The sequence below is a fragment of the Pristiophorus japonicus genome, chromosome 24, assembly GCF_044704955.1.
Source record: "Pristiophorus japonicus isolate sPriJap1 chromosome 24, sPriJap1.hap1, whole genome shotgun sequence".
In the NCBI taxonomy this organism is placed as follows: domain Eukaryota; kingdom Metazoa; phylum Chordata; class Chondrichthyes; family Pristiophoridae; genus Pristiophorus; species Pristiophorus japonicus.
This window is the reverse complement of record NC_092000.1, coordinates 7780349-7803953: the sequence shown is the minus strand read 5'-3', so window position 1 is coordinate 7803953 and position 23605 is coordinate 7780349. Positions and strand designations below refer to the sequence as shown.

Here is a 23605-nt window from a genome sequence, read left to right as displayed (position 1 = left end):
CTCCCACCCCTTTTCATCTCAGCCCTTCAACATATCCTTCTATTCTGTTCTCCCCATGTGTTTATCCAGCTTCCCCTTAAATGTATCCCTGTAAATGTATCCCGATTGTTGGAGGCTTCATCGCCTCCATTTTGGGGTGGTGGGGATGTGGGGTGTGGGGAGCGGGGAGGGGGTGGTGAAGAAAGAACTTGCACTTATAAAACACCTTTCACACTTTCCAGCACATCTCACAAAGGCTCCACAGCCAATGTGTTGAAGTGTATCTACTGTTGTTACGCAGGCACGCACAACAGCCAAGTTGTTCCCAGCACAATCCTACAAAGAGTAATTGGATGAATAATCAGTTCATCTGTTTCAAATGGTGTTGGTTGAGGGAGGAACTTTTACCAGGAAACCTGGAAAATTCCTCCCTCCTCCTCTTCATTAGTGCCCACTTAAGCCACAGAACAGGGCTAATGGGGCCACGGCTCAAGAAAGGTGGTACCTCTGACAATGTAGCATTCTCTCAGTATTTCTCTGGAAATGGTCTTGTACCCACAAGCTTGTAACTCGGAGGCAAGAGTGCTACAAACTGAGCAAACGTGCAAAAGAAACCTCTTCTGTGCCACGCCAGCCATCTCCAAGTAAGATTACTCACCGATGTGTCAAACAAACCGAGCTTTCAGAGAGTATGTGCATGAAGGTTTTCCTGATCACCCGGATCGTAACTGCTGGAAAATTGGCAGAAACTCTTTTCTCTAGAAATGAGAAGGCTGAGGGGTGACCTGATAGAGGTCTTTAAGATTATGAAAGGTTTTAATAAAGTAGACGTAGAGAAGATATTTCCATTTGTGGGAGACCAAAACAAGGGGCCATAAATATCATAATCCCTAACAAATCAAATAAAGAATTCAGGAGTAACTTCCTGAGAGGTTTTTCAGAGAGTGGTGAGAATGTGGAACTTGCTACCACAGGGAGTAGTTGAGGCGACTGGAATAGATATAAGGGGAATCTGTATAAACACATGCGGGTGAAAGGAACAGAAGGATACGTTGATGGGGTGAGATGAAGAGGGGTGGGAGGGGGCTGGTGTGGAGCATAAACACCGGCACGGAGCCGTTAGGCCGAATGGCCTGTTTCTGTGCTGTAAATACGATGTAATGTTATGTCAAAATGAGTCACATTTACCTGTTGTCCGGTCACGAGAAGGATACTTGACTCCTTCCCGTGAGCCACCTGTCTGTAGATATGGTCCATCACCAAAAGTTCACTCCAGCAGTTCTGGAGAAGTTTCATCTGATCGTCAACCTGTTGAAACAAACGACAAACAAAGAGCTGTCAAAATCAGTTCAGAGATCGTGGCTGGGATGTTCTGCTTCAATTTTCCTGGTGCACCCCTGGAGCGGGTGGCAGAAAATGACACATCGCCCCCAACCTGTGTCTTTCTGACCACGCAAATGAAAGAAAGGAACATCACAAGCTGGATACGTTCAACCTTCCAATATGTCCACGCAGAATGCACCAGGGGCTCTGAAGTAGAATAGCCCAAGAGGGCATTCCAAACATTTAATTAGAGGTGACCTTTGCAACTGTCATCATCTCCAATCAGGTGATATCTCTCTAAAGTCAACTGTCTTGATATCCTGGACTATTAGTTGTTCTGCATCTTTTTCCTACAATTCTTCAGCTGCAAATACATCACATCAATCCATACTGTTCAGTCATTAGACTAGGTCAGGCCATCGTAGAAGTAGATTTATTTCTCAAGATAATATTTGGATGCTGTAGATGAGTATCTTGAGACGTGACATTTGGGGAGTGGAGCATGTTCGGGAGGTGCAGGTGACTTTGGTCCTATGGTTCCCAAAGTTCTCTGCCACTGGGGATTTTCTCGCCTCGTGTCTGGGTCTGTTGTAGATTCATTGATAGAGATTGATCGCTGTGATTGGTCAACAGCTCTATTATCAGGACTACCAGGATGGTAGAAGGCGAACTAGATGGACCTTTTCATCCAGCAATTCATGCGTTCCTAAATAACCAATTCTTTCTTACAGCTGAGCCATCAAGACACTTACAGATATGTTTACTGCTATTGGTTGTCGAGTATTAATTGGGTTATTCAATGTGGAGGATGGACCTTGAATAGTTTGTGCATAGTTGTACGTTGCTCTTCCTATCCAAGATGGAGATACCTGTGTTCTGAAAGTATCCATCTGTTCTCCAGCTGAGAATCAGTGACATTTACAGCTAAAATGTTGCTTAATTTCAATATCAGTCAAGACTAGCATTTGAAGTTTGACCCTCTGCATGGCAGACCAACAATCTATTACAAGAGCTATTGGACACATTGAAGCACACATTGGAGCTGATTTGGATGTGACCCCGATCATCGGGCTGGAGGTGGGTGGAGTAAGGCCTGTCCCGGGCCCTGGAATATCGTGGACCGCCCCGACCTGTGTGAGAGCACCATCGCAGGTCGGGGCTATAAATATAGCTGGAGCGCCGGGCCCTGGAACATCATGGGCGAAGGTGCGGCGAATGAGGGTACGGGGCCCAGAAGAGGTGAGGGCCCAGGCCTCCACGCCGCTCCCGGGCCACTTGCTGCCCCCGGGGCCTCCACGCCGCTCCCGGACCGTCGCTTGCCGCTCCTGCCGCTGGTGTGGTGAGGGGGGAATATCGACCTGCTGTCACCTATCACGTTCACAATGAACTTCTTCCTCCGGCTGTTTGAACAAAGGCTGTTTTAACATCTCTTAAAGCAGTATAGGAAAGGGTTACATACTAAGCTGTTAAGCGTTTGCACACTGGTAGCCCTCAGCCTGATTTGACGGCCTCACTGCGGAGACTGGCTACTCAGAGGTGGTAAGAGGTGGCAGGTGATTGAATTGACTACAGGCAAAAAGGAGAGGACAAGTGAGGAAAGCAAACAATGCCTTGACGTGCTTTGCTGGTTGTGCTTGCGGCAGGCGGAGGGAGGGGGAGGAGAGGAGGGAGGGAAACAGGATGAGATGCTGACTGATTTATTGCAGGGGGTTTTCCTGTATGACTCTCTGTGGATTTGTAAGGAAGTCAGCGCCACGTTCTGACATCAAAACACTAAAACGTCTTATCAGGAAAACGTGGGCATTTTCCTGTCATTTTCTGCTCTCAATGTGATGTGTTTTCACCATCCTGTTTGACATAATCTCTTAGATAACACATCCAAATCCATAAAAGGGGCCAAAATAGTTTGTTCTGCCGGGACTGACCTATGAGAGCACTGCCTGTAAACATGCCACTGATGTGCTAATGAGTAGCAGTTGGACAGAATTTAGGAACTGGCAAACAATACATTAGTGACTGAATTGTAGCAAAATGAGTGTAGAAATCGTTCAGCATCTGGTCCTGTTTCTCCAACTCCTCTCCGCCCCCAGCTCAAGACATTCTGCATAAAGTATCAGTTATCAAAGGCAAGCTGCACGTTAAAGAGCGTAGGCTCACTCTCCGTGATCGTCTAATGATACTTGTCAGTGGGCATTGGGCTCCCTGACACAGCTGACAATACCTGTTATTGAGCACAGGAATTATCCCTGACATAGCTGACAATTCACTGGGGATCATGGGATTCACTGAGATCATGGGAAGAACTGGGTTCATGGGACCCATAGAATCATGTGATTCACTGGGGATCCACCAGTAATAGAGTCCACCTTGCGGTAGTATTGGGGTAGTTCATCTAAAATGTATGCCTGCCTTGAATTTAAACAATCTTCTTACACTGCACCAAACTGAGTGTTACGATAAATTTATTGAGAAATATTAATTCTCTTAAACTGATTTCAACTATGCCTAGACCGTGGCTACCTGGAACTGTGCTGTTCCTTCAATTTTTGTTACGGGGAAGAAACATTTCATGTCAACGATTGATGCCCTGTGGAAAATGGCAAGGCAGATCAAAGCACTGCCTGTCTGATTCCGGGCATCCACCGTTGCTAACCAGGATGTCTCGCGCCTGGGATTAAGTCACTGATGTTGTTGACGGCACTTTTTTTCCTTTGGCTGTTTCTGCTTGCCTTGCTCTCAAATTTCACTGTTACAGTTGTTGCAGGTCGCCGAACAAATTTTCTGAAAGCTTCAGGGTTCATTCAATTATTTTCTCCACCTTAAGTCGCTCTCTCTCATATATCATTCCCTCAGTTTCAAGTTATTTTTTTCTTAAATTCCCATTTGCAACCCTTCTCTCCTGAAGCTGCTTGCTTTTCCATAGTCGATGGCCACCAGTCCAGTCCAACGCCTAACGTAAGCCGAGAGAGTGTGCACCAACAGACCACTTTATCGTGGGGGCATCAAAGCCAAGCTCGGTCCGTCAGGAGCCACTGAATTGGAGTTATAACTCTGGCTGATTTCCTCGTCCTCCGAGCACTGAGGCGAATTCACAGAATCACAGACTAGTACAGCACAGAAGGAAGTTATTCGGCCCAGCAAATGTGCACCGGCTCTTTCGAAGAAAAGAAAGACCTGATTTATATAAGAACATAAGAAATAAGCCATGCAGCCCCTCGAGCCTGCTCCGCCATTTAATATGATCATGGCTGATCCGATCAGTTCCACTTCCCTGCCCGCTCACCATAACTCCTTAATCCCTTATCGGTTAAGAAACTGTCTATCTCTATATATAATATACAGCGCCTTTCATGACCACTGGACATCTCAAAGCACTTTACAGCCAATGAAGTACTTTTGGAGTGTAGTCACTGTTGTAATGTGGGAAACGTGGCAGGCAATTTGCGCACAGCAAGCTCCCACACACAGCAATGTGACAATGACCAGATAATTTGTTTTAGTGATGTTGATTGAGGGATCAATATTGGCCCCAGGACACCGGGGAGAACTCCCCTGCTCTTCTTCGAAATAGTGCCGGGGGATCTTTTACATCCACCTGAGAGAGCAGACGGGGCCTCGGTTTAACGTCTCATCCGAAAATGTTTTGACATTGAAAAGTCAGCAATCCAGCCGTGTGGCCATGCAGCTTAAAGGGAACATTGCTGCTGCTCCTTTTTCTTATGTTCTCATAGCAGCTAACTCGGCAATGATCGGGGGCGGGGGGGGTGGGCTGTGTGCGGAGAGGGTAAATCTGCCCCTGTCTGGCTTGTGTGCCTTCACTACACATTGCACAGTACATTTACCGATGGAGCTCGCGGAGTAAATGGGCTCATTTTTTAATATCTCACTGCAGGAGCAGCTTTGACAGAGAAGCTGCTCTGAGGTTTTAACCCCTTCAGCGCCGATCGCGTCCTGTGTTGCTGGCGAGCGAAAGCTCCAGGGTCGGAAGAGCCCCGTGTAAATAAAAAACATTTAAAACATATATATTTTTTTTTTCTTAAGGTTTCTTTCTGGCCCGGGGAGGAGGGAGAATGTTCCTCCGGGCCTCCGCTGCCCCAGGCTTCCCTTCGCCGCCTCTCCGCACCCAAGATTGGCTTGTGACTCACACCCCAACCCCTGCGCTCCCCCCCCCCACCCCGCCCCCGCTCACCCCCACCCCGCTCACCCCCAACCCACTCACCTCCACACGCTCATGAGCTGAGTCTGTGCTGCTGGCGGAAAGCTTGTGATTTATCCACTCGCGACAGGGCTGTCCACCTGCAGCCAGAGCTTATACAATTGGCCGTCTTGTTACAACAACAACAACGTGTATTTATAGAGCACCTTTAACGTAGTGAAACGTCCCAAGGCGCTTCACAGGAGTATTTGACACCGAACTGCATCAATAGGACAGCGTCTGTGACTCATAATGTGTCACTGATCCCCTTAATATATAAAGAAAAAACTTGCATCTCTACAGTGCTGTTCATATCCTCAGGACATCACTTCACAACCAATAAAAGATTACATGGAATCAGGCCCAACAGCTCCACGTTTATGCTTCACACCAGCCTCCACCCACCCTAAATTTGCCTCCTGCCAGTTTGAACCTGACTCTATACATAGAATGTACATGGAATGTTAGCACAGGACCAGGCTATTCAGTCCTGCTGATCCAAGTGACTGTTTCTGCTCCACACGAGCCTCCGCCCACCCTACTTTATCTAACCCTATCAACTTAACCTTCTATTCCCTTCGTATGTCAGCCGTGGCTCAGTGGGCAGCACACTCCCCTCTGAATCAGAAGGTTGTGGGTTCAAGTCCCACTCCAGGGACTTGAGCACAAACAAATCTAGGCTGACACTCCCAGTGCAGTACTGAGGGAGTGCCGCACTGTCGGAGGTGCAGTGCTGAGGGAGTGCTGCACTGTCGGAGGGGCAGTGCTGAGGGAGTGCCGCACTGTCGGAGGGGCAGTACTGAGGGAGTGCAGCACTGTCGGAGGGGCAGTGCTGAGGGAGTGCCGCACTGTCGGAGGTGCAGTGCTGAGGGAGTGCTGCACTGTCGGAGGGGCAGTGCTGAGGGAGTGCCGCACTGTCGGAGGGGCAGTACTGAGGGAGTGCAGCACTGTCGGAGGGGCAGTGCTGAGGGAGTGCCGCACTGTCGGAAGTGCAGTGCTGAGGGAGTGCTGCACTGTCGGAGGGGCAGTGCTGAGGGAGTGCCGCACTGTCGGAGGGGCAGTACTGAGGGAGTGCAGCACTGTCGGAGGGGCAGTGCTGAGGGAGTGCCGCACTGTCGGAGGGGCAGTACTGAGGGAATGCCGCACTGTTGGAGGTGCAGTGCTGAAGGAGTGCCGCACTGTCGGAGGGGCAGTACTGAGGGAGTGCCGCACTGTTGGAGGTGCAGTGCTGAGGGAGTGCCGCACTGTCGGAGGGGCAGTACTGAGGGAGTGCCGCACTGTTGGAGGTGCAGTGCTGAGGGAGTGCCGCACTGTCGGAGGGGCAGTACTGAGGGAGTGCCGCACTGTTGGAGGTGCAGTGCTGAGGGAGTGCCGCACTGTCGGAGGGGCAGTACTGAGGGAGTGCCGCACTGTTGGAGGTGCAGTGCTGAGGGAGTGCCGCACTGTCGGAGGGGCAGTACTGAGGGAGTGCTGCACTGTTGGAGGTGCAGTGCTGAGGGAGTGCCGCACTGTCGGAGGGGCAGTACTGAGGGAGTGCTGCACTGTTGGAGGTGCAGTGCTGAGGGAGTGCTGCCACTGTTGGAGGTGCAGTGCTGAGGGAGTACCGCACTGTCGGAGGGGCAGTACTGAGGGAGTGCCGCACTGTCGGAGGGGCAGTGCTGAGGGAGTGCCGCACTGTCGGAGGGGCAGTACTGAGGAAGTGCCACACTGTCGGAGGGGCTGCACTGTCGAAGGGGCAGTACTGAGGAAGCACCGCACTGTTGGAGGAGCAGTACTGAGGGCACGCTGCACTGTCAAGAGGGGCAGTACTGAGGGAGTGCCGCACTGTCAAGAGGGGCAGTACTGAGGGAGTGCCGCACTGTCAAGAGGGGCAGTACTGAGGGAATGCTGCACTGTCAAGAGGGGCAGTACTGAGGGAACGCTGCACTGTCAAGAGGGGCAGTGCTGAGGGAGTGTTGCACTGTCGGAGGTGCCGTCTTTCGGATGAGACCTTAAACTGAGGCCCCGTCTGTTCTCTCAGGTGGATGTAAAAGATCCCATGGCACTATTTTGTAGAAAAGCTGGGGAGTTCTCCATGATGTCTTGGCCAATGTTTATCCCTCTATCAACATAACAAAAACAGATTATCTGGTCATTATCACATTGCTATTTGTGTGCACAAATTGGCTGCTGTGTTTCCTACATTTCCTCCAAAAAGTGCTTCAAAGCTATATAAATGCAAGTCTTCCTTCTCCCTCATGTGTTTATATCGCCTCCCCTTAAATATATCTGTGCTATTCACCTCAACCACTCCCTGTGACAGCGAGTTCCACATTCTCACCACTCTCTAGGTAAAGAAGTTTCTCCTGAATTCCCCATTGGGTTTATTAGCGACTATCTTATATTGATGGTCCCTAGTTTTGGACTCCCCGCAAACCCTTTCATAATCTTAAGGACCTCTATGAGGTCACCTCTCTGCCTTACCCTTCCGATAGTAAAGAGCCGCAACCTATTCAACCTTTCCTGATAGATATAGTGCAACTTTTCCAGTGTCTTTATATCCTTTTCATAATATGGAGAGCAGAGCTGTGCACAGTACTCTAACTGTGGTCTAATGTTCGATACAAGTTTAACATAACTCAATTAATTTCAAAGTGTAGTCACTATTGTAGTCTGGGCAAATGCAGCAGACAATTTTGCACATACCAAGATCACACAAACAGCAATGAGATGAATGATTGGTTAATCTGCTTTTGGTGGTGTTGGTTGAAGGATAAATTAAGGCCATTCCTCTGCTCGTCTTCAAATAACGCCAAGCGATCTTTTATATTCACCAGAGTAATATCAGTTGTGGCTCAGTGGGTAGCACACTCGCCTCTGAGACAGAAGGTTGTGGGTACCATTCTTAAGCACATAAATCTAGGCTGACACTCCCAGTGCAGTGCTGAGGGAGAGCCGCACTGTCGGAGGGGCAGTGCTGAGGGAATGCTGTACTGTCGCAGGGGCAGTACTGAGGGAGTGCCGCACTGTCGGAGGGGCAGTACTGAGGGAGCGCCGCACTGTCGGAGGGGCAGTGCTGAGGGAGCGCTGCACTGTCGGAGGGGCAGTGCTGAGGGAGTGCCACACTGTCGGAGGGGCAGTACTGAGGGAGTGCCGCACTGTCGGAGGGGCAGTACTGAGGGAGCGCCGCACTGTCAGAGGGGCAGTACTGAGGGAGTGCCGCACTGTCGGAGGGGCAGTACTGAGGGAGTGTTGCACTGTTGGAGGTGCCGCCGTTCGGACGAGACGTTAAACCGATGCTCCGTCTACTCTCTCAGGTGGACATAAAAGATCTCATGGTACTATTTTGAAGAAGAGCAGGGGAGTTAACCCTGGTGTCCTGGCCAATATTTATCCCTCATTCAAGATAACAAAAACAGATGATCTGGTCATTATCACATTGCTGTTTGTGGAAGCTTGCTGTGCGCAAATTGGCTGCCGCGTTTCCCACATTACAACAGCGACTACACTCCAAAAGTACTTTATTGGCTGTAAAGTGCTTTGGGACGTCCGGTGGTCGTGAAAGATGCTATATAAATGCAAGTCTTTCTTTCTGAGTAGGTAGACAGATTCATCCAAAAAGTGACTTCCTCATCCACTCCCTCTATGTCAGTCTAGATTCTGTGTTGGAGAGGGCCTTGAACCAGCGACTCTCTGACTCAAAGGCAAGACTGCAACCAACTGAGTGAGCTAAGGCTAACATAAAACAGAATGCCAAACCTCGATTTGCTCAGTCCACTCATAACTTATTTTGTAACAAATATTCAGTAGCAGAAGAGAATTAAATTGTTGTCCTTCCCTTATTGTCATATTGCTCCAATTCCTTTTTTCCCTGTCCTCTCCTGAAGGTTCGTATTCTGGCTGGGAGGATGGTTCACTGAGCACCTGTTCCCCCTGGCACCTCAACCAAGTGGCCACTCGACACTTGCTAGCCTCGACAGTGAGTAATGGCAAGCTGATCGACAACGAGAGGCATCATGCCTCAGTGCCACCACAAGCAGACAGCTCACCGCCGGGTCGGTGGGAGAGCTCAGTCTTCTCTCCCTCACAGAACGTTACCGAGGGAGAACTTTCAGTTGCAGCTCATTGGGCTGGATTTTTGGCTTCTTTTAGCAGCCCTTCTCGGCGCCCCAGAGAGACGGCAATGGCGGCAGTGAGCACTTACGCCTGGGCGTGGGAGGCCAGCTCCCAGCGCCCCGCTGGGACATTCGGTGCCGGGTTTCGGTGGGGGCACGGAGCAGTACCGCCCGGGAGAGGTGAGCCAGTGTGCAACTCCCCTTGTTTCGTGCCCGTTCCGTGTCACCCCGTATGGCACCCTGGCGGGAATGCCAGTGAAAGCTGGCGCTCCGAAGCATAACGGCTGCAGTGATTGAGGAAACGTCCACCTCAGGTAAGTGTTAATTGTTTTTTTTGAGTTTTGCAATTTATGTTGGGGGTCGCGTCAGTAATGAATCGGGAATGTTTTATTTTTCTCCACGGAAGCCTCTGTTAGGGTGCTCGCAGACCGGCTGAGTAGCTGGGGATTTTCAGTGGCTCAGCCGGCCTCGCGCCCTTAAAGAGGCACCTCCTGCAGCACTGCCTTCCTCACTCAGGGCCCGGCTGATGAATTTTGTGGAGACGCAAACCATTTACTGGCACAAAATGTATAGCTCTGCCCGAGACAACAGCGCAACTGAGGCGTGAGCGGATTTCGCCCCTTTGGACTGTAACAGAGGCAGCCTGGACCGAAGGGATTCCCTTTCCTCGGAAAAATAAACCCCATCCTGTTTACTGGGATTGTCAGAGCAGTTCCTGAGAGCAAAAGTACCATCGTGCAATGGCAAGCAGACGAACCTGCGAACAAAGAACTTTCTTCCTGTCCCAGAGCACGTCCGCTGTTCACCCCAACACACAGCTGCAGCTTCCTCACTTCCACACAAAGCCGCTGGCTTTTTATTTTGTTTTGCTAAGGGTATTGGTGTCAGGAATACCTGGCTTGCAACAACAACAACAACTTGGATTTAAACGGCGCCTTCAACAGAGTAAAACGTCCCAGGCCGCTTCACAGGAGCGATTATCAAATAAAATTTGACACTGAGCCGCGTAAGCCGATATCAGGACAGGTGACCAAAAAGCTTGGTCAAAGAGGGAGGTGTTAAGAAGCGGTTTAAAGGAGGAGAGATTGCTACAGAGGCAGAGAGGGTTAGGGAGGGAATGCCAGAGCTTGGGGCCCATGCAGCTGAAGTCACGGCCGCCGATGGTGGTGCAAAGAAAATCGGAGAGGCCAGGATTGGAGGAGCTCAGAGATCTCGGAGGGCTGGAGGATGTTACCGAGATCGGGAGGGGCGAGGTGATGAAGGGGTTTGAAAACAAGAATGAAAATGTAAAAGTTTTGCGACCCAGGAATACCTGTTGCGAAGGAGCTGGCTTTTAGTGATTCCTAACATGATGACAGATTGAGAAACTGTCACAATAATAACATTAGATTAAATAGAAATGATGGTCATGTTCATTCTTTAAGAATATTTGTTATAAATGATTATCCACTTCATGTTTTTAAATCATATAGTGAAATAATGTGTGGAGTTACAGAAAGTGTCATTAGTCAGCTGTCCAAGACTTTAGCCATACCACAACATCTTGACAATAACAGCAACGTATATTTATATAGCGCCTTTAACGTAGTGAAACGTCCCAATGCGCTTCACAGGGGTATTATGAGATAAAAATTTGACACCTTGCCGCATAAGTAGAACTTAGCGCAGGTGACCAAAAGCTTGATCAAAGAGGTAGGTTTTAAGATGTGTCTTGATAGGAAAGAGAGGCAGAGAGGTTTAGGGAGGGAGTTCCAGAGCTTGGGGCCTAGGCAACAGAAGTCCACCGGTGGTTGAGCGATTATAATCAGGAATTATAATTAACATTGGAATCTAAATTATCTACCTCGTCCTATCAGGAAACATTCACTTTGTCACTGTATCACTGCTTTGACGACCTTACGTGGAGATCAAAGTAAATGTTCTGACAGTGTAATGATAAAGATGGTAAAGACAGACATTAAGGTGACCTGTGGTTAGGTTATAAATACAAGGTACAGGTACAATACCAGGTATAAGTGTCACTTTGGCTCAAAACTCTCCCTACTGGGTCAAAGATCGTGCGTTCAATGCCCAATCCAGACAGAATCTCGGCAGACACCTTAGTGCGGTAAACCAAAGCACTCCTCAGGTGTTGTAAATAATCCCATGCCAAGAACGTATAGCAAACTTGACCCTCAACTAACACCATCAAAAAACAGATTAACTAGTCATTCATCTTACTGGCTGTGTCTGGGATCTTGCTGTGTGGAGATTGGCCGCTGCATTTGCCTATAAAACAGTAGTGACTCTGTCACACTCGCTCTGTCACACACGTTCTCGCTCTGTCACACTCGCTCTGTCGCACTCGCTGTGTCATACTCGCACTCGCTGTCACACGCGCTCTGTCACACGCTCTGTTGCACTCACTCTGTCACGCACGCTCTGTCACACTCACTCTCGCTCTGTTACGCACGCTCTTTCATACTCACTCTGTCACACTCACTCTGTCACATTTGCTGTGTCACACTCGCTCTGTCACACTCGCTCTCGCTCTGTCACGCTCGCTCTGTCACACTCGCTCTCGCTCTGTCACGCACGCTCTGTCACACTCGCTCTCGCTCTGTCATGCACGTTCTGTCACACGCGCTCTGTCACACGCGCTCTGTCACACTCGCTCTGTCGCACTCGCTCTGTCACACTCACTGTCACACTCACTTTGTCACGTTCTGTCACACTCGCTCTGTTACACTCGCACTCGTTCCGTCACACTCACTCTGTCACCCACAACCCCCCCGAGATGTCTGTGCTCCTCAAATTCTACTCCCATGAGCATCCCTGATTATAACCGCTCCACCATTGGTGGCCGTGCCTTCAGCTGCCTGGGCCCCAAGCTCTGAAACTCCCTGCCTAAACCTCTCTGCCTCTCTACCTCTCTCTCCTCCTTTAAGACGCTCCTTAAAACCCACCTCTTTGACCAAGCTTTTGGTGATCTGCTGTAATTGCTTATGTGGCTCGGTGTCAAATGTATCTGTTTTGTCTTAAAACACTCCTGTGAAGGCCTTGGGATGTTAAAGGCGCTATATAAATACAAGTTGTTGTTGTAAAATTCATTCATATCCTTTGAGTAGTGCATTACCTTCAGTTCCTTGAAGTATATGCTGCTTCTGGCCCACTCCACCAAGGAGAATAAGGTTTGGTCAGCCATTTTGCACATGATTCCAAATGTGTTGAGCCTCTCGTGCTTCCCCCTGGTGCTTTGCTCCTGCTGCAGGTAGTTTAGGATCTTGGCCCGGACCTGTGCCTCGTCCGGCTCGCACTTCACCAGCTCCTGTATCAACTGCGGCACGGTGGCTGACGAGCCGGGCCTGTAGGCCTCGATGTACGGGTTGCCGAGCAGCGAGTCGGGGGAGCCCGGGTAGCTGGGGTCCATGTATTCCGACTTGACGTGGCAGCTCGGGAAAGAGCCGCACAGCTGGTACCCTGGCGCGGTGCCTTGAGGTGCCATGGACATGTTGACCGGCGAGGTGCCAAGCAGGTTGCTGTTGTAGTCTCCCACCGATGACGGCAAGCTGTTGTAGCTCAGGGACAGGCACTTGGACGCTGAGTGTAGGCTTTCGCTGGCGATGGGTGCGGTCAGGTCCGTCGGCAGGCTTTGCATCACGTACGAGGTGGGATCCAGTTTGATGCCGTTGCCACGAATCAGAGCCTTTTTCTGCTGCTTTAACGCCCTGTCTTGCTTGTACAAGGGTCCAAACTTATTCCGGCCGCCACGCATTCGATCAGCTCGCACAGCTGTCAAAAAAAAAATAACAATAGTGGGTTTTATAACTATCGATCATCTTGTCTGAGAGCAGGTAAACTCGAGTATTAGTACTTGGTGCATTTGCGGGGGGAGGAATTCGGTTAGTTCGCACCACCCGTTAGGGTGCTAACTGGGCGCTAAGCCCCTGCTGCCCGAGCGACGCGCTGTCAGAGCCTGCCGCCAACTTCAGTGAAGGTTTAGCGGCACTGACAGTTTGCGCTGCGCTCGCTAGCCCCGCCCAATCAGTGACACCTCCATAGCGTTACGGTCGCGAACTTGACTGCGCCTCAGAGATGCTGTCGGGGCGATATTTCCCCCCATTAATGCATCTCTCCTGGATGCTGCACACTGCTGTTAGCTGGCTTGGCCTGTCTGTAATGTTTCGGGCAATCCAGCTGACCTCCCCTTTAGGCGCTGAGATGCTGGTTTCCTAGCGCCAGAACTTCAGCAGCTACCCGTGATAGCGCCCCAGGAATCAGGGTTAGCGCCCAAAGAGGAGTGTGGAATGCTTTCCTTAGCGCTCCGCTCCCTTCTTGGGCTGCTGAAAACCAATATCCCTGATGGAGGCGGTAAACATTGCCTGACGCTAAAGTTGCCGACCAGTGGTTATCACCGCCTCAAACTGGGCTATAACGAATTTTTATCCTTTTAAGTTCAGGGCCATAATGTTCATAAAAGTTTCCAACTCTGATCTGCACCTTTGCTTGTCTCCCTTCCATTTACTCCACTCCTCTCCTGATGGCGCTGATTCCTGCTGGAGCCCAGTTCTCAAGGGATAGGGTCCTCTTCAGTTTGCTACCATCCGCCACCTCACCCAAGAGGCCATTGTTCTGCATGAGTCCAGAGGGTGAATGTAATCGGGCGCCTGGGGATCTCACCACAGAGCCACATCATATCCTCCCCTGACCTCCAGACACTCGTGATGGCTAATTCCACCATCGCCATGCAGCGGCACAATGACAAAAGGCCCAGGATGGAGAATAGCAATAGTTGCAATGGTGCGAGAGAAGGCTACAGATAATTAGGAATCAGCTAGCCCATCACAAGCGCTTTCTTCCATCTTGTCCCAGAGGGCGAGAGATGTACGAGAAGAGCCTCTAGCTCTGGGTAGATTATAACGTACGACATGTGAATATTTATCTGTATGTGCATAAGTCTAAGTGTGTGTGTGTTTTGCATCACCAAAAGTTTTGAACAGATGGTGCTCTTGTATACATGAAGCCATCCTGTGTCCTAACAAAGCCTTTGTTCCACATTTAGCAAATTTCAGTTGATATTTGTTACATTGCGCACTATGACCACAGGCAATCACTAGCATTTAACCAAGGCGCTGTCTATTTGCTTAGTTTAGTGGTTGACTCTTAGATGGAAGGCAGTTCGTAGCACTCTCGCCTCTGAGTCAGAAGGTTGTGGGTTCAATCCCACCCCAGAGACTAGAGCACAAAAATCTAGGCTGACACTCTAGTGCAGTGCTGAGGGAGCACTCTTTCTATGAAATCCCTCCATCTCTGTAACCTCCTCCAGCCCTACAACCCTCCGATATCTCTGCGTTCCTCCAATTCTGCCCTCTGGCACATTTCGTCGCTGCACTATTGGTGGCCGTGCCTTCATCTGCCTGGATTGTACGATCACAATTTACTCCCTGAACCTCTCTACCTTTCCTCCTTTAAGACACTCCTTAAAACCTACCTCTTTGACCCAGATTTTGGCCACCGGCTCTAATATCCCCTTAAGTGGCTCGGTGTCATATTTTGCCATAGGACATTTTTATTAACGTTAAAGGCGATTCTTAAATGCAGGTTGTTGCTGTTGTAAAAGAAAATTAATCTGAAATACATAATTACCTTCCAGCTTCATTCCAACGGTCAAACACTTCTGGAATCGACAGTAGGGGCAACGTTTCCTTTGGGTCTTGTCGATCGGACAGTTCTGGTTTTCTACACAGGTGTAGCGTTTGTTATTCTGTACAGTGCGTTTAAAAAAGCCCTAAAATAGAAGCATACACATGGCTTCTTAATTTAGTTAATCACCAACACTTCCTCTGAGCTGTGGAGAGGCAGCTGTCTATACAAGGCATGTACCAGACTAGGAAATGGCATTCTGACCTCTTACTTCCAGCCTGAGGTCAGCCGGAGATTTCAACTGTTTCTGCAAGGCCATCGAGAGTAATGTTGCCGTTTTTAGCTTATGATGTAATTATTCTTTGAGCTTTGTATCGACCACTAGTTCGGCCCCACGATGTACAGCCTCGCTCCCTTTAGTGCGCTTAGGACATGTTGACTTTGCACAGGGTACCAGAGGAGAGTCCGGCACTGGAGTGGAGCAAGGTGTTGGGCCAACAGCCTGGATGTCATGGAGATGAAATCCCACCTTAGCGAGTTGTGAATTCAATGAAGCTGGCAATTTCTTGACAGCATCGGGAAAGAAAATGAGGAGAGCTGACCGATTGACGTAAAAACTCAACTGTCTCACTAATGTCCCAAGGGAAGGGAACCTTCTACCACCTCATGTCAGCTATGGCTCAGTGGGCAGCATAATTGCCTCTGAGTCTGAAGGTTGTGGGTTCAAGTCCCACTCCAGGAACTTGAGCATATAAATCTAGGCTGACACTCCCAGTGCAGTGCTGAGGGAGTGCTGCACTGTCGGAGGGGCAGTGCTGAGGGAGTGCCGCACTGTCGGAGGGGCAGTACTGAGGGAGTGCTGCACTGTTGGAGGTGCTGTCTTTCGGATGAGACGTTAAACCGAGGCCCCGTCTGCCCTATCAGGTGGATTTAAAAGATCCCATGGCACTATATCGAAGAAGAGCAGGGGCGTTATCCCCGGTGTCCTGGCCAACAGTTATCCCTCAATCAACATCACAAAAACAGATTATCTGGTCATTATCACATTGCGGTGTGCAAGTTGGCTGCTGTGATTCCCACATTACAATAGTGACTGCACTTCATTGCCTGTAAAGCGCTTTGGGATGTCCAGTGGTCGTGAAAGGTGCTATATAAATGCAAGTCCTTCTTTTATTTTTATTTTTCCTACCCAGTCTGGCTTACAGATGACTCCAGTCCCACACTACATGGTTGACTCTTTATGCCTTCTGAAAGTAGACGGGGTATAAGTTTATTTTGTGGTGGTAACGCAAAGGGGACGATAGTGAATCGGCAGCCCATTTTGCATACCGCCTGATTTCCTCGTCCATTCACTTGAACGGGATGCCCATTTTCCACTCTTGCTCCAGACGGATTTATACCCCGGCGTGTCAATGTCTTTGGTGAAATAACGGTCAGAGGAATTTCAGATAAACTCGTCGATGCGCTCATTGCTAATAGCACACCGTGAACCTTGAACTGTGGCGTGCGTTCCATATAGGGAGTGAAGATCCAGCCGTGAGTCACCTTGAGCCACGCCTGCTGTATCGTGTGGAGACGGGCACTGTTTTATGGATAACTCGAGATGACTCTGTTAATCTTTACCAAGCAGCCATGGTTGAGTATCTGCCTTCTTGCCCCACAGTAGCTGTCTGTCAACCCTGCACTGCTTACTTACACAGACTAATGAAGGCTGTGTCCTTTTGAACTCTAGTTATCATTATCACCACACAGGGAACTTAACCAGAGAAGCAGAAGACACCACTCCATTTTGTTTCTTGGCCGATAATTAGGCTGTTGATGTACGAGGTGGATTTGCAATGTTTATTCTCTTCAGTAATTCGAATGTGGTTTGACATAGACATAGAAACATAGAAAATAGGTGTAGGAGTAGGCTATTCGGCCCTTCGAGCCTGCACCATCATTCAATATGATCATGGCTGATCAGTTTTGCAACTTCAGGACCCCATTCCTGCTTTCTCTCCATACCCCTTGATCCCTTTAGTGGTAAGGGCCACTTAGTCACTGCCAAGAGTAATAAAAGTCCTGTGACTTGAGACCTCAATGCTGGTCCATAGAATAATGGCTTGTCCATTTTTAGAATAAAGGGTCGTCTATGTTCAGAATAAGGGGTCGTCCATTTAAAATGGAGATGAGGAAGAATTTCTTCTCTGAGAGGGTCATGAATCTTTGGAATTCTGTGCCCCAGAAAGCTGTGGAGGCTGGGTCATTGAATATATTTTAAAGCGGAGATAGACAGATTTTTGAACGATAAGGGAGTCAAAGGTTATGGGAAGCGGGCGGGGAAGTAGAGCTGAGGCCAAGATCAGATCAGCCAGGATCTTATTGAATGGCGGAGCAGGCTCGAAGGACCGAATGGCCGACTCCTGCTCCTATTTCTTATGTTCTTATAGAGGGTTTCTGGAATCTCCCTCATTTATCGTAAGCAAAACAGCCCATTCCTCAGTCGACAATCTCGAATGTCATAGGCCTACGAGTTAGATCGCGTTGCACCCATTTATCGAGGCGGGGGGGCGGGGGACCGGGCGCTGCAGGACCCAATATGGCGGGTGGCACACGCCCACTCACAATCTGCCGACAGTAAGTCGCACGCCATATTGCTTAGGGCGCCTTGTAGTCGTTCGGACTGCCCGACCATTGCCTGTGTTGAGCCCATTGCTTATGCAGATTGGGGGCCTAAATAATGCCCATTCCAGGCCACTATGTGAAATTCGTTTGCGACTGACCAGAGCATGCACAGGAGCACAGCGGCCAGACTGATGCTTCTTGATATTTCAAATAACACTGTGTCGATATTTGATGTCTCCAAGATAAGAGGAGACTAATTGATGTTTTGTTTCTGACTGCTCCATTTTTGATCCGGGCGGAGAAGTGGTAAGAGATCGGGGCCCAGGAGCGTCGTGATCAGGGCCCAGGAGAGGCGAGGGTTCGGGGCCCAGGAGAGGCGAGGGCCCAGGGGCAGCACAGGCCAGCCCACACTGCGATCTATAGACAGTAGGAGCATGTGTGCGCACTAGGTCCATGCAGCAGAGCAAGTCTCCAATCGTCTTGGTCAATCCTTGCCACCTAGCTCTGTCAAGCCCGTGTGGTGGCTGGTGTGCAACGGCCACCCCACGTTAAAACAATCCACGCACAGGCATCTTCCACCCTTCAGGATGTAGTTCGGGATCTGGAATATCAGGTCCTTCATTGAAACACCTGTGAACTCATCCCTTTTTGGTGTGGAAGCAAGTCATCCTCGATACCAGGGACCGCCTAATACTATACTATAGGTTCTTAAAGGGACAACTCGTCAAATATTTTTACTTACTCTCTTGGCCCCACATTAAAACTTCTGATAGCAACTGCTCACCACTACCACCTTCTGTCGATTACCCCCTCCCCCCTTATGTGGCATGTCCCTTTGGTGACAACACAAAAGTGCCCATATTGTTAGCAGTGTTGCCTGTGATTTGCACTTCGTTCTGTGCGGCCTGTTTCGTTTAGTGCGCAGTCCCTTTAGATTTCAATGGGCGAAGCCAGGGATCGGCCCGCCCGGGTCCTTTCCCATTACTTTGTGGGACACGTGACCTCACAGCTTAGCTGGACGTTAATTGTGAGGCAAATTGACTGAATTGGCAATCTCGCTCAGAAAGGCTTTAAAGTTTAAAATTCTCATCCTTGTTTTCAAATCCCTCGATGGGCTCGCCCCCTTCCCTATCTCTTCAATCTCCTCCAGCCCTACAACCCTCCCAGATCTCTGCTCTCCTCAAATTCTGGCCTCCTGCGCAGCCTTGATTTTTTTTGCCTCACCATCGGCCTTCAGTTGCTTGACGCCTAAGCTCTGGAACTCCCTGCCGAAATTCTCCTCCTCTCTACCTCTCTCTCCTCTTGAAACGCTCCTTAAAACCTACGTGCTTTACCAACCTGTCTTAATATCTCCTTATGTGGCTCGGTGTCGACTTCGGTCTGATTACGCTCATGTAAAGCGCCTTGGGACGCTTTACTTCGTTACAGGCGCTGTATAAATGCACGTTGTCATCGCTGTTGAGACCTTACTTGATGCAGGGGGCGATCATTTAATACTGAAGTTATTTTTGGGACGGAGCAAAGAGAGCTTGACTCTTGCGAGTATCTGTGCTCGACCTGACCTGGAACAGCTCGATACTGACATTGGATGGTAAAAGCGGCACAAGTGTTCATTTCTCAGCATTGGAATCCGTTGCCAAGATAAATACAAACCATTTTGTTCAAAATCCCTTCATAATTAATGGGTATGTCTGATAAAGACTTGTCATCGTTTTCTCATTACACCAAGACCCACTGGAAAGAAACATCCTGTTTATGAAGAACATTGTTTGACAGTCTAATTTCTCTCCCCCACTAACCTCTATGTTAATTTGTCGATAAGCAAATCCTGTTTAGACAGCAAAAGCGCTTTACAAACTCTCCTAAGCAGATTGTTGTTGGAAATTACAAAGGATGCCTCTCCCACTGACCCCTTCCCCCAAGAGTGATGAGTTTGTAGGGGAAACATAGAAATTAGGTGCAGGCCATTCGGCCCTTCGAGCCTGCACCACCATTCAATAAGATCATGGCTGATCATTCACCTCAGTACCCCTTTCCTGCTTTCTCTCCATACCCCTTGATCCCCTTAGCCGTAAGGACCATATCTAACTTCCTTTTGAATATATATCGTGAACTGGCCTCAACAACTCTCTGTGGTAGAGAATTCCACAGGTTCACCACTCTCTGAGTGAAGAGGTTTCTCCTCATCTCGGTCCTAAATGGCTTACCCCTTATTCTTAGACTGTGTCCCCTGGTTCTGGAACTCCCCAGTAACGGGAACATTCTTCCTGCCTCTAACCTGTCCAATCCCATCAGAATTTTATATGTTTCTATGAGATCCCCTCTCATTCTTCTAAACTCCAGTGGATACAAGCTTAGTTGATCCAGTCTCTCCTCATATGTCAGTCCTGCCATTCCGGGAATCAATCTGGGGAGCGTCCTAAATTGACAGCTTTTCCACAAGAGCATAAAGAGCATTGTAAGGACGAGAAAGGGAAGTTAATGTGTCTTATCTAGTAATATATTAAAAATCTTGCATAATCTGTCAACTTTCCCTATTATAAATTATTATGTCAACATTTAAAATGGAAATGGCCGCTGTAACCTTGTCACACTGTAATTACACCTCTTTGGGTGTTTTTATTTTAGAAATTTTCAGATGTCCCCTCAAAATTAAAACTGGAAGGGTGAAACCCATTTTACTCTCCCTCTGCGGACACATCTCCTCATTGGTCGCTGACTGACTGAGCCCTGGAATCCGACATGGGCCGATCTGAGCCACACAGCCAATTGAGGAAAAGCTCCTGTAGCAGTCAGCTGTAGCTCAGTGGGCAGCACCCTCGCCTCTGAGTCAGAAGGTTGTGGGTTCAGATCCAACTCCAAAGACTTGAGTGCAAAATTTTAGGCTGACACTCCCAGTGGAATGCTGAGCGAGTGCTGCACTGTCGGAGGTGCTGTCTTTTGAATGAGACATTAAACCAGCTGCTCTCAGGTGGATGTAAAAGATCCCATGGCACTATTTCAAAGAAGAGCAGGGGAGTTATCTACGGTGTCCTGGGGCCAATATTTATCCCTCAATCAACAAAACAAAAACAGATTATCTGGTCATTATCACATTGCTGTTTGTGGGAACTTGCTGTGCGCAAATTGCCTGCCACGTTTCCCACATGACAACAGTGACTACACTCCAAAAAGTACTTCATTGGCTGTAAAGCGCTTTGGGACATCCTAAGGTTGCGAAAGGTGCTATAGAAATGCAAGTTCTTTCATTTCTGTATTAATCATTGGTACTTCTCGACAATATTAATCGCCATTAATTTATAGAAATTTAATTCTGTAATACAAATCGGAAAGTTAAAAGCTGGGGCGTCGAACACTAGAGAGCTTCTTACTCTTGTGTCTTCTTCTCTAGTTGAGCAGAGATTGTCTTGCCCAGGGTATTATTAAAGGATTAAAGGAGCAACTGTGACACACCTTCTACCAGTAAACCAGGTGAGACGTTAAACCGAGCCCCTGTCTACCTGCTCAGGTGAATGTGAAAGATATCACGGCAGTATCTGGAGAACGGGAATTCTCCTCTCTCAATCATCATCATAGGCTGTCCCTCTGCAACTGACTACACTGCAAAAGTAATTAATCAGTTATGAAGGACTTTGGGACATCTGGAGGATTCGATAAAGTGCTATATTTATGTCAAATTTATCTTGACAAAGTCGTTGCAGAGAGGATGTTTCCACTGATAGACTAGAACTGGAGGGCATAATCTTAGAATAAGGGGCCGCCCATTTAAAACTGAGATGAGGAGAAATTTCTTCTCTCAGAGGGTTGAAAATCTGTGGAATTCGCTGCCTCAGAGAGCTGTGGAAGCTGGGACATTGAATAAATTTAAGACAGAAATAGACAGTTTCTTAAATGATAAGGGGATAAGGGGTTATGGGGAGCGGGCGGGGAAGTGGAGCTGAGTCCATGATCGGATCAGCCATGATTGTATTAAATGGCGGAGCAGGCTCGAGGGGCCGTATGGCCTACTCCTGCTCCTGTTTCTTATGTTCTTATAACACTGCTGTGAAGTGCCTTGGAATGTTTTACTACATTAAAGGCGCTATATAAATAAAAGTTAACATTTAAATCAAGTTCTTTTTTAAAACATAGGCTCCTGCACTCTGATACATCATCAGAATTAGCATATTTTATTTGCCTTTCTCCAGAAACATTAATATTCGTATATTATAACCTATTCTAAATCAATTTAATTAACATGATGCATTACTTATATTCTTGCTCTGTTATAGAGTAAATAAGGAGAAGCTGTTTCCAGTGGTGGGAGGGTCGGTAACCAGAGGACATGGATTTAAGATCATTGGCAAAAGAACCAGAGGGGGAGATGAGGAGAACTTTTTTTCGGCAGCGAGTTGTTGCTACGATCGGGAACGCACTGCCTGAAAGGGCGGTGGGAGCAGATTCAATGGTAACTTTCAAACAGGGAATTGGATAAATACTTGAAGGGGGGACATTTTCCGGGCCGTGGGAAAAGAGCAGGGGGGTGTGGGACTAATTGGATCACTCTTTCACAGAGTCGGCATAGGCACGATGGGCTGAATGGCATCCTCCTGTATTATGAGATTCTATGATAATTATTGCTAACAACTAATCCTCAACTTTAGCTGTAAATTTTTATAGGAGAAATTGTTGCTGTTTCTGTTAGGGATGGATTGTAACCTGAAGATTAATGAAGACACTTTCATGATGAAATGGTGGTTTTCAATGCAAATAACAACAGCGCGTTACAACATAAGATAATTACATATGAGGAAGGATTCTTCTGCGCATCTTAATCCATCCATCGGAAAGATCTTCATGTTTCCCATTGTTTATTAAAACATTCCAGGTTTTTTTGCTTCTATTGCTCCATCTGGGAGTTCAGTCCACGCGGTGAACAATCGTTATGTGAAGAAGGATTGTCTGATATCAGAACTAAAATGACCGTTTGAACCTTTGTGTCCTATATTTGAGAACTCGCTATAATGGCTTCCCTTGCTGGTTTCCGGGGAAAGATGCACCTTTAGCACGTTCTAGAAAACCCGAGGAATGTTTTGTGGATGTGTCATTTACCATACAAAATGTAACAGTTGCAACATATAGAGTTAGGCACAAGACATCTTGTTTGTACCCAGCAAAAGAACATTGTGATCTAGAAAAAATAGAGGCTTGTTCATACTTCTTCAGTATTCAAGATGCTGAGGTATTGCTAAAAATAACTGAATAAACAGTGGACTTTGTTACATAGAGCTCCATGGCTAACAATTTGTTTCACAAGAATGCCATTGTAGCAATATTTCCTTGTAGTACCTTTTAGTGCCATTTCTTTCCTCATTTTTAAGGCAATAATAATAATTGACACATATAATTCCCTTCACATCAAAATGTCACCCCTCCTCTCTTGGAAGTCGTTGACTTATACTGGCAGGCGGTGGGGTGGGGGGTGGGGGGGTTGGTTCTGTGGGCACAGTATCGCTCCCAAACGTTCATTTTTCATGTGAGACCCTGAACTATTCAACATTGGGAGGCATTACAGCCCATCCCAACCTTGTCCTCACTTAGTGTTCACACATTCCAACAAGTCATTGGATAGTGACCAGGAGTGAGAACCCTGGCTGCTTTCTACCCTCCTTAGCCAAAGGACATTAAAGGCAAGCCACCGGGGCGGTGGGAGGGGACGTGGAATTGAACCTGGGAGCTTCTGGTCTGTATAGTAACATAAGAAATAGGAGCAGGAGTCGGCCCGGCCTCTCGAGCCTGCTCCTCC

General features: G+C 48.3%; 1 protein-coding gene and 1 long non-coding RNA gene across 2 annotated transcripts in view; one reads left to right on the top strand and one right to left on the bottom strand.

Moving 5' to 3' along the window:
- LOC139237907 (nuclear receptor subfamily 5 group A member 2-like) overlaps positions 1–23605 on the bottom strand; it is a 56219-nt gene that overhangs the window by 16490 nt on the left and 16124 nt on the right. Inside the window, exons 3-5 of the mRNA XM_070867200.1 lie at positions 15217–15358; positions 12707–13362; positions 1168–1287 (exon numbers count right to left, since the gene is read on the bottom strand). Coding sequence (XP_070723301.1) covers positions 1168–1287; positions 12707–13362; positions 15217–15358 — 918 coding nt within the window. The remainder of the gene's footprint in view (positions 1–1167; positions 1288–12706; positions 13363–15216; positions 15359–23605) is intronic.
- LOC139237908 (uncharacterized) lies at positions 9654–23061 on the top strand. Its single transcript, XR_011588540.1, has 3 exons — positions 9654–9905; positions 21212–21291; positions 22505–23061. It is a non-coding gene; the product is annotated as an uncharacterized lncRNA (long non-coding RNA).